This window comes from Mauremys mutica, chromosome 2 (genome assembly GCF_020497125.1).
Source record: "Mauremys mutica isolate MM-2020 ecotype Southern chromosome 2, ASM2049712v1, whole genome shotgun sequence".
Lineage (NCBI taxonomy): Eukaryota > Metazoa > Chordata > Testudines > Geoemydidae > Mauremys > Mauremys mutica.
Window position 1 is genome coordinate 212,625,714 of NC_059073.1, and position 13,062 is coordinate 212,638,775.

The following is a 13,062-nucleotide window of genomic DNA, read 5'->3' on the forward strand; positions in this document are numbered from 1 at the left end:
TTCAGAACAGTAATATGATTCCCTACAGCAGATGATTTGATCCTGACCAGGATTCTACAGGCAAAAAGTGCCAACAGACACTTATTCTCATTTAACAGAAAACTTCTGAAACCAATATGTTTTCCTTTTATATTTGTATTCATAGCCAGAACAATTCATTTATAAGTGGGTTTTTTGTTCCCCTCTTTTAATTGCATCTTTGTTTGCCAACCTGTTCCCCATATGATCAGATACCAATATGCAAATCAGTAATTCAGAACCACTATCTGATCTAATGCTGACTGAAGTCAATGGGAAGACCTGCATTCACGTCAATGGGCTTTGGATCAAGTCGTCGTACGTATCATAGGGCTACCTCCTTAATAAGTGTGCTCCGTCATATGGTGTTAGCTAGCTGAAGTCAGTGCCACACAATATGCTAACAACACAGATCCTTGTTGATTTTTTTTTGCTTTGGTGCACTCCATAAATAGCTTAATTTGACATTTTCTCATTGATGTTTCAAAACATTTCCTCCCTAGTGCATTTGGGATATTAAAATATATGATGTCATGTAAGTCAATAGTGACTCACTACTGGGGTGTTGATATGTGCACCTTACAGAAAGTTACCCATATTTGAAATGGGCGGGTGACCATACAATGTCTCTGCTTGTGCAAGTGCACTGACAAAGATATTTACCTTCCTCCTGCAGCCCAGATCCCTTTTTGCTGTGACTAAATACAAGCTTAATAGCAAAAAGGGCAGTGTCAGAGATCTTCTCTGCTCCATCTAGAAGACTTACCCTTCTTGTATTTCATTTTTAAAAGGATTATTCAAAGGGATTGCATTTTGTGCTTTTAAAAGATATTTAAAACCTCTGTTCTTTTACCCAAACTCGGTTATTCCTATGATTTCCTTGTAATAATATGATCCGATTAATGTCCTCAGTTAGTTGACAGAAAGTGACTTCTGTATCTAGACTAATTGCGCTGGCACATCTTGTTCTCCTATCCTGACTAGTATACTTCCCACCCCACCCCCACCCCCCATCTTGAGGAGGATAGAGAATCTTACTGTACCGAGTGTTCTGAGAAGGGGGGCGGGGGGAGCCAAAAGAAGGCAGGCCAGTTGTTTTGTGACACATTGTTTCGTACAATTAAAAAAGTCCTGCTGCATTTTAAAGGAATTTAATGGGTGTGAAGTGAGTGCTAAAAATCTGCCTTTCTGTTCATGCAAATTTACATAATCAGTTATACTATCAACCAGGCATATCCTGTGTGCTTTGTTTTTGAAATATTTGGCAGAAAGATGATCAAGATTTTCTGATAGCTTTGTCTTTCTTGAGTTTCTGTGTACTGTATTCTAGTGCATCTGGTAAAAGTAATAATACTTTACACTTCTGTGATGGTGTCCATCCAAGGATCTCAAAGCACATTACAAATACTGCCTACTGATTCCTATGGAAAATCTTTTTATTGTACCTTTTGTCGCAGGGGATTTCATGTAAATCAGAGCAAAATCCCTTTCTCATGTAAATGGCCAGAGCAAGGTAGGGGAGAGGGGAAATATGTAAAGTATATAGTGTTTCTTCGGGGTATTTTTCCTAAGGGATCAGATATTTTTGAAAGCGTTCTTAAAGAATGAGTGTTCCCTGACTGAGCACAATTTGAATAGTAAGTACGTTATTAGGACTCCATATAAGCATCTAGGAGACGAGAGGATTTGTTACATAGTCTGGTAAAATAAAGAGAAATGCAACTGAAATCTATATACTTAGGTCCGAATTCTGCCCTCATTTACATGTGTTAACCATTATTGACTGAGTCTAAGGCTTAAATTCTGAAGATTGGTAGCCAATGACTAGTTGGCAGTCTGGAGAACTTATTTTGGGTACCAGAAATCTGATTTTCTTAATTTTCTCCAATGCTTCTACAGAAAAATCTGCCTCTGTGTTTTAAAGGACCAAGCTTCTATGTTTAGTGCTGTCAGAGGACTATTGACCATTTCCTTGTGGAATCTTATTCATCAGGCATTTTCTAAAAGTAGTAAAGCACCTGAAGTTCAAATTCCACTACATCATTCCACTTTGGAAATTCAAGTCAGGAGTGCAGGAGTGAAAGTCTTAACTTTTGAATCATCTTGATTTTCTTGTTTTTAATTGTACTTAAAATCATCTCTCATAAAATTTAGCGTGATCTTCGGAGACTTTCAGTGAACTATTATACATGAAAATAAAGAAGTCAAATATTTGTGTAGAGAGAGAATAAATACAAAAACCATAGATTGTAGATAGACATTTTATTTTTTAGCTAGATTGTAGATAAAATATTATAATAAAATAAAATGTCTATTATGAGTTCATGGAGATATATATTATACATACAGTAGGTATATGTATCTTGCTGAAGAAATGTCACGTAGGTCAGCATATTAAATCCGTTTAGAGTGGATGTGACAGCATGAGTCCCTTTTGCTTTGTGCTTATTGTTACAGACACAATCAGACTATAACTTCTTATAGAGATCTCCGAATACTTAACTAGGAAAGGGAGTATAAGAACACCTCCTTGGAACTTCCATTCAACTTTGTACCGCCTAATGGACCTTATTTGTTTCTCAAAGCTGAGCACTCACCAAGACTTCTTTTTATTTTTCCTTGTCTCATTAAGGCACAGAAATCCGGCACAGGAGGGGACACCCAGGCTGCTGAAGACCTTCTCCTTATCAATAAACCCCTGACAGACCTAATTAGCCTGCTTATTCAGCTGGTAAGAACTTGCTTGTTTGTAAGTCTTTTGGAATGTTGCTAAAGTTGAAATTACTCCTCTAGTCTGGTAGCCAAATGCAAGTTTTTGGCAATACCTTGTTTTAGTGTCCGTACAAGTTTTTGAGGGGACTTTGAATTTCAAGATCCTAAATTCAAAGAAACTGCCTCACGACACCTTGTTGCTGTGGAGCATTTTGAAATATGAGCACATATTACTACCCACTCATAAATCAGGTGACAGTGAAACCACTTTCCTTGAATTTCAATTATTTTTAATGAAAATGTCACACTGATATTTTGTTATGGAATGTACTTAGTTTGGAGGTACACATGGTATGACTATATTAGTATCTGTGTTAGCAGTATACCTTGTTAGTACCCCTGCCCCTAAACCAAATCATAATGATATATGTCAAAGCAGAGAAAGGACATTGGGCACTGCATCTAGAATCTGTGAAACTGATGCTTACTTACTTCTTTGCAGCTGGACATGCCAGTTAGGCATGGTAAGGTTACATTACTTGCAATCCATGGAATCCAGGCCAGGTAATACCTTAGAGTGGTTCATGCAGGGTAGCACATCATGCACCATGTTCCAGAAATATGGAGTGGTATATGAAGTTGGTATATGAAGTTATATGAAGTTGCATCATTAAGATCACCCTGAAAACAGAGATTCTCAAGACTTGGGTTCTGAACCTCCACATAATGCAGATGTATGTGCAAGTTCCTATCTTGTGGAACCAATCAGAAGCAAGAGGTTTGGGTTAGATTCTGTAACGGAACTTGCAGCACAGCAGGAGGAGGGTTGAGGAGGGTTTTAGCCAGGCCTGCACAACATGCGGCCCGCGTGGGCTCACTGTGTGGCCAGCGGCGGGGTGGGGCTGCTGGGTTTGCCCCTTGCCCGGGGCTGGGGGGGGGTGGAACACCTCACAGCCCCGCATGCGCACATGCAATGCTCCAACTTCCCTAACGGCCAGAAACGCCGCTCCCCCTGCCTGGCGTACAGTGGGTGCATCATTTCCAGGGCCCACTGAGGCAGGAAGCGCTGGGCATGAGGCAGATTCGGTAAGTGCCGAGCGAGGGGAGAGGCACCCGGTCTGGGCTAGAGCCGCAGCTCGGGGGGGTGGGGGTGGAAACTGGGCCGAGACACCCCCTAAGCCCCCCCGTTCGGTTGGGGGCAGGGCAGAGTGGCTACTGCGCTGGTTGGTCCCAGGGCAGCCTCTGTAGTGATGTGGGGCGGGGTGTTTGAACTGTCTGTGGGCAGCCAGGAAATCTCCAGGGGAGACGTGTGCGCACGCGTGTGTGTGTGTGTGTGTGTTGCACCTGCTCTGCCCCGCCCCGACTGCTGCCCCCTTTCCTGGTCCAGGGACCTTCTCCCTCCCTGGCCCCTATCACACTGCCCCCCTCCTCCCCCCGGGCTCCCTGTGTTGGACAGTCACATCCAATCCTTTCACACTGCGCCCCCCTTCTGCCTCCCCTTAGTTCATAGCCCCAGAAAATCCCTTCAAACTGTCCCCTTTTCCCCTCCCCTTATTTCATGGGGGGATGACGAGCCGAGTGGGCAGGCAGGCAGTGGTGGCGAGGCTTTATACTTTGGGGGAGGAGGGTGTTTCCGCAGGGCCGGGCGGCGCTGGGGCGGGGGATGTGTTTCGGCGGGGCCAGGGTTTCAGCCCTCAGCTGTTTTCTTTGGAGTAATATGGCCCTCGCCACTTTACGAGTTGTGCAGGCCTGGTTTAAGCCATCTTTGTAATCTCCTTACCATAGACTGCTCTAGAAGTTGGAGAGGCCCCTGATGTAACCTAAGCAGCTCCAGAGCACTGTCTAAGTTATGGTAGCCTCTCTGAGGCTATGTGCTATGACCCGCCCTCAGCACACCCACTATGCCAGGGCTTGTGAAGAGGTCTTCAGAGAACAATCCTTCAACAGCACCTACCCCAGGGATATCCTCCTTTGGGATCCCTTGTGCTCCAGCCCCTTTACCTGGCAAAAAGAGACTGGAGATGAGAGTAGAGTCTCACCCTGGTGCCAAGCCCTCCCTTTTCCAGGTCGTTTGTCTCCAGATTCTCAATGAAAAAGGCAGCCCATGTCCCACTGGAATTTGACTAAGATGAGCCCTATCCTGGGGTCTGCAGTTTCTTCAGGACAGGATAAATAACGTTCTTTCAGCTAGCACTCATTGGGTCTAACTTCCATCTATTGTGCTCGCAGAGGCTCTATTGGAGGATTGTCCCCATTGTAACCAGCAAGCAGGTGCTTGGTGCGGCCAAAGGGAAGGGGCGGCAGTCGAGCTCTTCAGCGGCAATTCGGCAGCGGGTCCCTCAGTCCCTCTTGGAGGGAAGGACCAGACGCCTAATTGCTGCCAAAGAAGAAAGCGGTGCGGTGGAGCTTCCGCCGATCGCGGCTTCCCCCCCAGGCCGCTTGGGGCGGCAAAAACCCTGGAGCTGGCCCTGATTGTAACCATCCATGCCTAAATGCCAAATGCCAAACTTAGACTTCCAGTTAAGTACCTGGTCTCTTCCTTGCTCCTTTTTCTTTGTTTTTCAAATCTGATTTCTATTTGGTGTTTGAACCACCAAAATTTGTAATAAAGAATTTAGGTAAAAGGTTCCAGTCTCAGCTAAACAAAACCTATACATATCTAGACATGAATGCCGACCTTCTGATTTTATTCTACCAGTGGACTCCTATTCTGAGGAAGTATGATGCTTTCTTTATAATTTTCTGTACTAGACTTGTCTATAGACATTACCTAGACTAGATTTACTTGTACCAGCAATTGATAAAACCCTTTTGAAATCCCCACTCAAGTCCCCACAACAAAAAGCAGTGTGTGCTCAAATTTGGATTACATAATATTCTAACTCTTATATTTTGTTAATTTAAAAAAATCTATGTATATGGTAAATTGAAACCTAAACAGATTCACAATGTCTTTTTAAGCAAAACTGGAGATAGACAAATGTTTACTTTTTTGACCTTTAGACTTAAATTTCATTAGCTCCCTAAAGAACAGAAAAATAGTAGTCTTGCTTTACTCAGTCTATACCACCTGGAAGTCTATTACAACTTTCTAATTAAAGGGTAGAATAAGATGTATAGTTAGCATGTACTGATTATGTTACCAGCAGCCCCAGTTACAGCTGTGCTTTACTTTGTTCCACTATTCTGAATATTCTGATGTATAATGAAGATGGTTTAACATGTCACTTGGTATTTGCTGTTTTAAATATATAAATCAAGAAGCATGACGATGCGTATTAATTCTTTTGCTTTTGAGTCTTGAAAAAGATTTTTTAAAAGTGATCAATCTTCCCTTGTATCCTGTGTGAGAGGTGCAAGTTCTTAACATAAATGCATAATTGCATTGGTTTAAGTAAGTTAACTCACCTATTTTCCTTTCTTTTGAACTTTGCATCAATTGCCTATTAGTGAAGGTATCTGTATTGAACCCTTTGTTATAAAATTAAAAGCAATCTTTGTGCTGATATTGGCATAAATGCTGCTTTGCCAGAGGTAATGTAACACAATCATGTCAGCCCAGGAGTGAGCCCACAGCCGCCCACGGAGGTTACTTGTTCCACGGATAATGATTAATCCTAATAGAGCAGTGAGTAGGTGATAAGGGGGTACAAGTGACATTGTAAACTATATCCTTTAACTGGAGGTTGGAGCAGGGGCGGCTTTAGGCACCAGCAAAACAAGCTGCTGCCTAGGGCGGCAAAATATAGGGGGCGGCAAAAGGCTGGGGCCCCAGCTCATCCTGCCGCTGCGAGCCGAGGAGCGGCCCGTCCCCTGCAGCCGGGCAGGGCCGCGCTACCGGCTCCGCTTGGGGGAGAGGGGGGGCCCTTACCGGTAGCGCGGCCCCGCCTGGCTGCAGAAGACGGGCCGCTTCTCCTCCGCTTGTTCCCCGGGTCCTAAACAGCCCGGCAGCAGCTTGTCTGGGGGGGGGAGGGCAGGGCTGAGCCCCGCCCCGCCCCGCTCAGAGCCGCGTGGTCAGGGGGCGGGGCTACAAGCTCCGGGCCAAGCGGAAACAGCTGAGCTGAGCCTGGAGCTTGCGGCCCCGCCCCCTCCCCACGTGGCTTTGAGCGGGGAAGAGCTCAGCCCCCTCCGGAGCCACGCGGCTGCCGCGCGGTGAGCCGGGGGTAAGCAGCCGGGGCTAAGGGGCAGGGAGTCCCGGGGACACTCAGGGGGCAGGGAGGGGGCACAGGTTCTGTGGGGGGGGGCGGTCAGGGGCCAGGGAAGGGGGGTTGGATTGGGGGGGTCTCAGGGAGGTGTTTGTCAGGCACCCCCCGACCCCATTACCCCCCAGGCCCAGCCCTGACCCCCAGCTCCAAGCCCAGCCCCTCGGACCTGGGCACCCCCCCCAAACCCATCCTCCCCACCCAGCCCTGACCCCCAGCTCCAAGCCCAGCCCCTAGGACCTGGGCAGCCCCCTCACCCCATTCCCCCTACAGCCCTGACCCCCAGCTCTGAGCCCAGCCCCTCTGAGCTGGGCACCCCCAACCCCATCCCCCACTACCCTGACCCCCAGCTCTGAGCCCAGCCCCTCTGAGCTGGGCACCCCCCTGACCCCATTCCCCCCACAGCCCTGACCCCCAGCTCTGAGCCCAGCCCCTCTGAGCTGGGCACCCCCCTGACCCCATTCCCCCCACCCCAGACCCCCAGCTCTGAGCCCAGCCCCTCTGAGCTGGGCACCCCCCGGACCCCATTCCCCCTACAGCCCTGACCCCCAGCTCTGAGCCCAGCCCCTCTGAGCTGGGCACCCCCAACCCCATCCCCCACTACCCTGACCCCCAGCTCCGAGCCCAGCCCCTCTGATCCAGACACCCCCCTCACCCCATTCCCCCCACAGCCCTGACCCCCAGCTCCGAGCCCAGCCCTTCTGATCCGGACACCTCCCTGACCCCATTCCCCCCACAGCCCTGACCCCTAGCTCTGAGCCCAGCCCCTCTGATCCGGACACCCCCGACCCCATCCCCCACTGCCCTGACCCCCAGCTCTGAGCCCAGCTGCTCTGAGGTGGGCACCCTCCGACCCCATCCCCCCACCCCAGACCCCCAGCTCTGACGCGAGCCCCTCTGAGCCAGACAACCTCCGACTCCATCTCCTCACAGTCCTGAGCCCAGCCCCTGTGAGCCGGGCACCCCCCAGAGCCCAGCTCCCCACCCAGCCCTGGGCAACAGCAGCACCACCTCCAGGCAGTGACAGCCCATTGGCACCAACCATCACCATCACCCAGCAACAGCCCATTTTGTAATTGCAAATGTATACAGACCAGTAAAGCATTTAATGTTTTTAAATAATGTATTTGGTGTATTTTCAAATTATTACAAATTAATTTTCACTAGTTATTTTTTACATTTCCAAATACATGTTACTATAGTATTGCAACTTTTTTTTATGGAAGGGGCCCCCAAAATTGCTTTGCCCTGAATCCTCTGGGCAGCCCTACCCAGTGTGTGTGAGGAGCCGGGGAGGGAGGGAAACGGGGTCCCCTGGAGCCGAGCTCAGGCTGCGATGGTGACGGGCTCCTGGAGTGTGCGAGGAGGTGAGCAGCCGACTGGGTTCGTCGGTGCTGAGCAGGTAGCCCCGCAGCCGGAGATCCTCGCCTTCCCTCCTGCCAGGGCTGGGCCAGGGCACCGTGAGGCTGAAGAGCAGCAGGTCCAGGGGGCTCTCCAGGTCTTTGGCCGCCAGCATGTCGAGGGTGAGGGCGGTGAGCACGAACTGATCCACCTTGGCCACCAGCAGTGCTGCGAAGCCCAGGGAGGGGGCCGTGTTCTTTGCGCCACCCCGTAGCCGTGCCGCCACCTGGAAGTACTCCCGCTCCGTGCTGCCCAGCAGCTCCACCCGCATGGGGACAGAGTCGCAGCTGGGCCAGGGCTCGGCTGCAGTGTGCTGGTAGCGGATCCCACATTTGGGGGGGAGGCCAGTGCTGGGGCAACAGGGGGTGTGAGTGGGGGGTACTGGTGGGCGGGGGGGCTCATGTCTGGGGGCGGGGGGGGGGCAGCCAAAAATTTTTTTGCTTGGGGCGGCAAAAAACCTAGAGCCCGCCCTGGGTTGGAGGGTGTAGACTGTGAACTCCACTGGTTCTGGGGCATGACCCAAGACTTCTGGCCATGTTTTTTCAAGTATGTGCCTTTGTGTATAGCCCAAGGCCTGAATTGGTCCTTAATTCTAAGGATTCTTTTTATAGTTTCTAGCCCTCTGTAGATAACGTTTACTGGAAGTTAAATAAAACATGATTGAATGTGGGCCTTTTATTACATACAATGTTAGATGAGATAATAGTGCTGTGAATTATAGCTGTACATTTGTCAAATTTTGAGGAAAGTCATGGAGGAAGTCATGGTAACAAAGGGTCAGATCATCATAGGTGCAAAGCATTTGGCTGCAGTGGAAGATGCAGCTCAGCATCCCTCTCAGTTTGGCCTAATTGTCACAACTCAGGGAAATCATGAAAAAATGTATGGAAAGTTAACCATGGTTTGTAATTCCCAAACAATCTTTGCAGAAGCAGGCTGTAGCGGTGCCTTCTCCCAGCCCCTCCACAAACACAGTCAGAGACCACCTGAAGTGCAGCACCCGTGTCCCTTTTATTGTTTGTGTCCGTTCCCACGACCACTTATTTACAGCGACCAACACTCTGGGAGACTGCTAACTTCCCAGCCAGCAAGGATCTAGAGCCCACACTCCTTCCTTTCCTGTCTCCCCCTGCTTCCTGTCTCTTAGCCAGCTTTATAGGGCAGGCTGGCTACCCAGGCCTGCAGGTGGATCCAGTCTGGTAATTAGGGCGTGGCCCCTCAGCCAGCCCAACTACTACCCTTCTTCCCCTGGAACAGGACTAACAGGGGCCTGACTTGTTTCTCCTAGCCAACACCCTGTTACACAGGCCCATTACATTTATTTTTTTATGTGGGAAATGGGTGAACATTGCATAATCTCTTGGGAATATAGTGACTACCTTATTCCCACTTACATATCCCTTATGGTAGACGGAAGTCTCATAAAATACCACCCCACAATCATCATCTTGTTTCACCACTGCTTTTTCCTGTTTTCTCCTGTTGGCCTATTGCTTGGACATCTCCCCTCTTGCGACCCCCCTTGACTAGTTCTCTGAGTTCTTCAGTGTATTTGTTCATCCTGATACCCTGTTATCTGTAGCCTCTCATTTAACCCTACTGGTTGTTTTCTTAAGAACTTTCATAGTTATTTACTTCTTTCTTCTCCCACATACTACCTGCTTATCCACTTTGCTGACTCATCAAACTTCCAACATTTCAAGAACAATAGACATGTTAAAAACTATTAAAATGCTGGACTCCATATGTCTCATGACGTGTGAGAGACAGTCATCCATTTAATCATAGTTAACTAAACCTCTAATTCAAAAGCAACCTGGAAAATACAATGCAAATGAATAAACCAGACAAAGTTTATAGAATTAAACACTGACAAAAATGTACCCTCTGTATATATAACATTTAGCATCTTGTTTTTTGATCAGTGTACATGTTGCTATTAGCTATTGTATAGAGGTATGATAGCACCACTGTATTTAAGGCTGAAAGAGCCACTGCATTCTAAAACCTGTTTTCAGTCATTTTTAATCTTTTAAAAAATGTTCCTTTTTGGTTGAATTTTCTCATCCTTGTAACAGTTTAAAGGTGAATTTTTAAACTTTTTGTAAATTAGAATTGATTTTGAGTTTTACAAGCATGGGGAAAATGTGTTCTGCTTTCAAAGGTTGCGGGGGCGGGTGTAGACGAGCGGACTCACCCCTGCGGCGCCTCTTGCTGGTGTCTTCTGGGAATTAGCTTGATTCAGCTCTGGAGCGCCCTCTGCAGGCCGGTGATCCGCCTGTCCTCTGGCCCCCATGTCCCTCCCTGGACCGGGGTGCTGCCCCCTGGCAGTAACCCCTTTCTCTCAGGGTCTCCCTTCCCCAGGGAACCCCCACCCACCATCCCCACCTTGCCTCAGTGTATGGCTACTGCCAGTCATTGTCTAGCCCCTGCGCCCTGGGGCAGACTGAAGTATCAGCCTATTCATCACTGGCAAGGAGGGTTTGGACCTGCTGCCTTGGCCTATTCCTGGGCTGCCCTCTGCAACCCCCAGTACCCCTTGGCCTTCTGCTAGGCCGCAGCCTGGGGCTTTCCAGGCTAGAGCTCCCCAGCTCCTTTGCCTTTCCTCAGCCCTGCTTCACTCAGGTACCTTATGTTCAGCTCCCTGCAGCCAGACCCATCTCCCTCTATAGCTAGAGAGAGACTATTTGGGTTTCTGGCTCCCAGCCTCTTATAGAGGCCAGCTGGGCCTGATTGGAGCATGGCCACAGCTGAGCCTACTTTCCCCAATCAGCCCAAGCTTCTTGCCCTAGCCTAAAGCTGCTTTCTTCAGCCATGGCCCCCTCCCAGGGCTGTTTTTAACCCTTTCAGGGCAGGAGCAGGGGACCACCCTGCTACGGGGGGGTTGTTTTTGTGATCATCTCACATTCAGATTCAAACTTGGCAAGGACGTTGTCCTCAGTGAGGTGTGTGACCTGAAAGGAACAACACTGGACGCCATTTAGCAATTACATAATGCACATGTACAGTGTTTTATTTTCCTTGAGGCAGTAAGTATGCATGGTTCCAGACAGAGATAGAGTACACAAAAGCAATTTAGATTGTCTAAGATGAACCATGTCATCCTGTAACTTCCCTGCACCCCCACTTAACTGTCTGTCCCTCTTACTGTCTCAGTGATCTTTGTCTGTGAAACTATAAAGAGAAACATATCAGAATTGTACTTATTGGTAAGAGAATATTGACATACCTGGAGTTAATACTGGAGTTGGCGCAGGTCACTTTATCCATCCCACTTAAAGTAAAAGCAAGACTTAACTCCTGTCAAGTTCTTTAAAAATGTACTTATGGTAGCAACTCTAAGGACAGAGAACAAAACTTTAAATCCTAGAAAAGATGAAAGACCTAGTAGATTGTCTGGTTCGTTCTACCTGCTAATGCAAGTTTGTTCCCTGTACATGTTCATGCTTTGTCCGCTCTAGTTTTTAAATAGCCCAAATGATGAGGCTTCCATCTCCCATAGGAGACTCACCTACAGTCTGATAGGTAGACATTTTCCCTGATAGTCAACGTACATTTCCCTGTTTCAGGGCCAGGGCATGGGTGGCCTGGCCTAAGAGTTAATGTCAGGTGCAGACCAAGGTGCCAGGAGCCAATTGCCAGGAATCAAGCCAGGTTAGAATGCCAGGAGATCAGAATCGAGCGACAAACCAAGGGCAGGGATCAAGAGTCAGTTACTAAGAGTCAAGCCAAGTCAGGATTGGAAGGCGGGAACTGGAAAATGCCAGACGAGCGATCCATGGCAGAATGAAGCCCAGTTGTACAGACAACTTCCTGATTCTTCTTCTGGCTTAAATAGTGGCTCTGACCCAATCAGGAGCCTTGGAGCTCTCCCAATCAGAACATAGAGGTGGAGCTTGTGACACAATTGGGCTTCATGGACCTTGGTTCCAGTTGCTGTATCTGAGCTGCCAGGTGGAGGATTGAAGTGTGATGACTCCCAGGACCCCCACAGACCCAGATGTGAGACCTGCAGGGCCTGACATCCTGTTCTGTATTTTCATCCTGTTACACTTACAATACTTACAACTTCTTGGGCCACCTTGAACAATTCCTCACTGGTATTTAAATTCTTCAAGTAGATGATTGTGTGTCTCCCACCTCACTGACTAATTTTTTCAACCAAGTTCTTACATGCTTAGCACAGTCTTAAATAAAAATGAGTTAAACTTGAAAATGTCAAAAACGTAGAATCAATTTTTCCCTTCTGTAATTGTGATTTAGTCCAACATTTAGGACACACTGAAGCAAATATAAGACACCCAGATTGCATGTAAATGAAACCGCTAAGTTCTTAAGAACATTGAAACAGAGATAATTACAAAATTCATCATGCAGAAACGCTGCAAATATAGAGAATTCAGTATTTAATCCCATTATCAGTATTGGCCTTAATTGATCAAAGCAAAATAGATTGACCAATTATTTCTAGATTCTTGTAAGTGTATTGCTTAAGAACCAATTCCATCTACATTTTTGTTGTCCAATACTTCTGTATTTAAAAATAATTGTATTTTGTTTATTCCACCTGTAGTTTGTAGCCTTTGCAGAAATTACCAAATGGAATATTTAGACTATTCTGATATTTGCATGATTTGGAAAAGTTGATGTAATATTGCTTTTGCAAATGTAATACCCTCTAAAATTTGGAGTGCTCTTCAGAAACTTTCCAAAACTAGGAGGAAGCATT

At 47.5% G+C, this 13,062-nt stretch overlaps 1 protein-coding gene across 6 annotated transcripts in view; it reads left to right on the forward strand.

The window, feature by feature from the left end:
• Nucleotides 1–13,062, forward strand: part of ULK4 (unc-51 like kinase 4) — a 448,425-nt gene that overhangs the window by 358,646 nt on the left and 76,717 nt on the right. For all 6 annotated transcript variants that reach the window (XM_045007197.1, XM_045007201.1, XM_045007198.1 and 3 more), the window contains one exon: nucleotides 2,651–2,749. In XM_045007197.1, coding sequence (XP_044863132.1) covers nucleotides 2,651–2,749 — 99 coding nt within the window. The remainder of the gene's footprint in view (nucleotides 1–2,650; nucleotides 2,750–13,062) is intronic.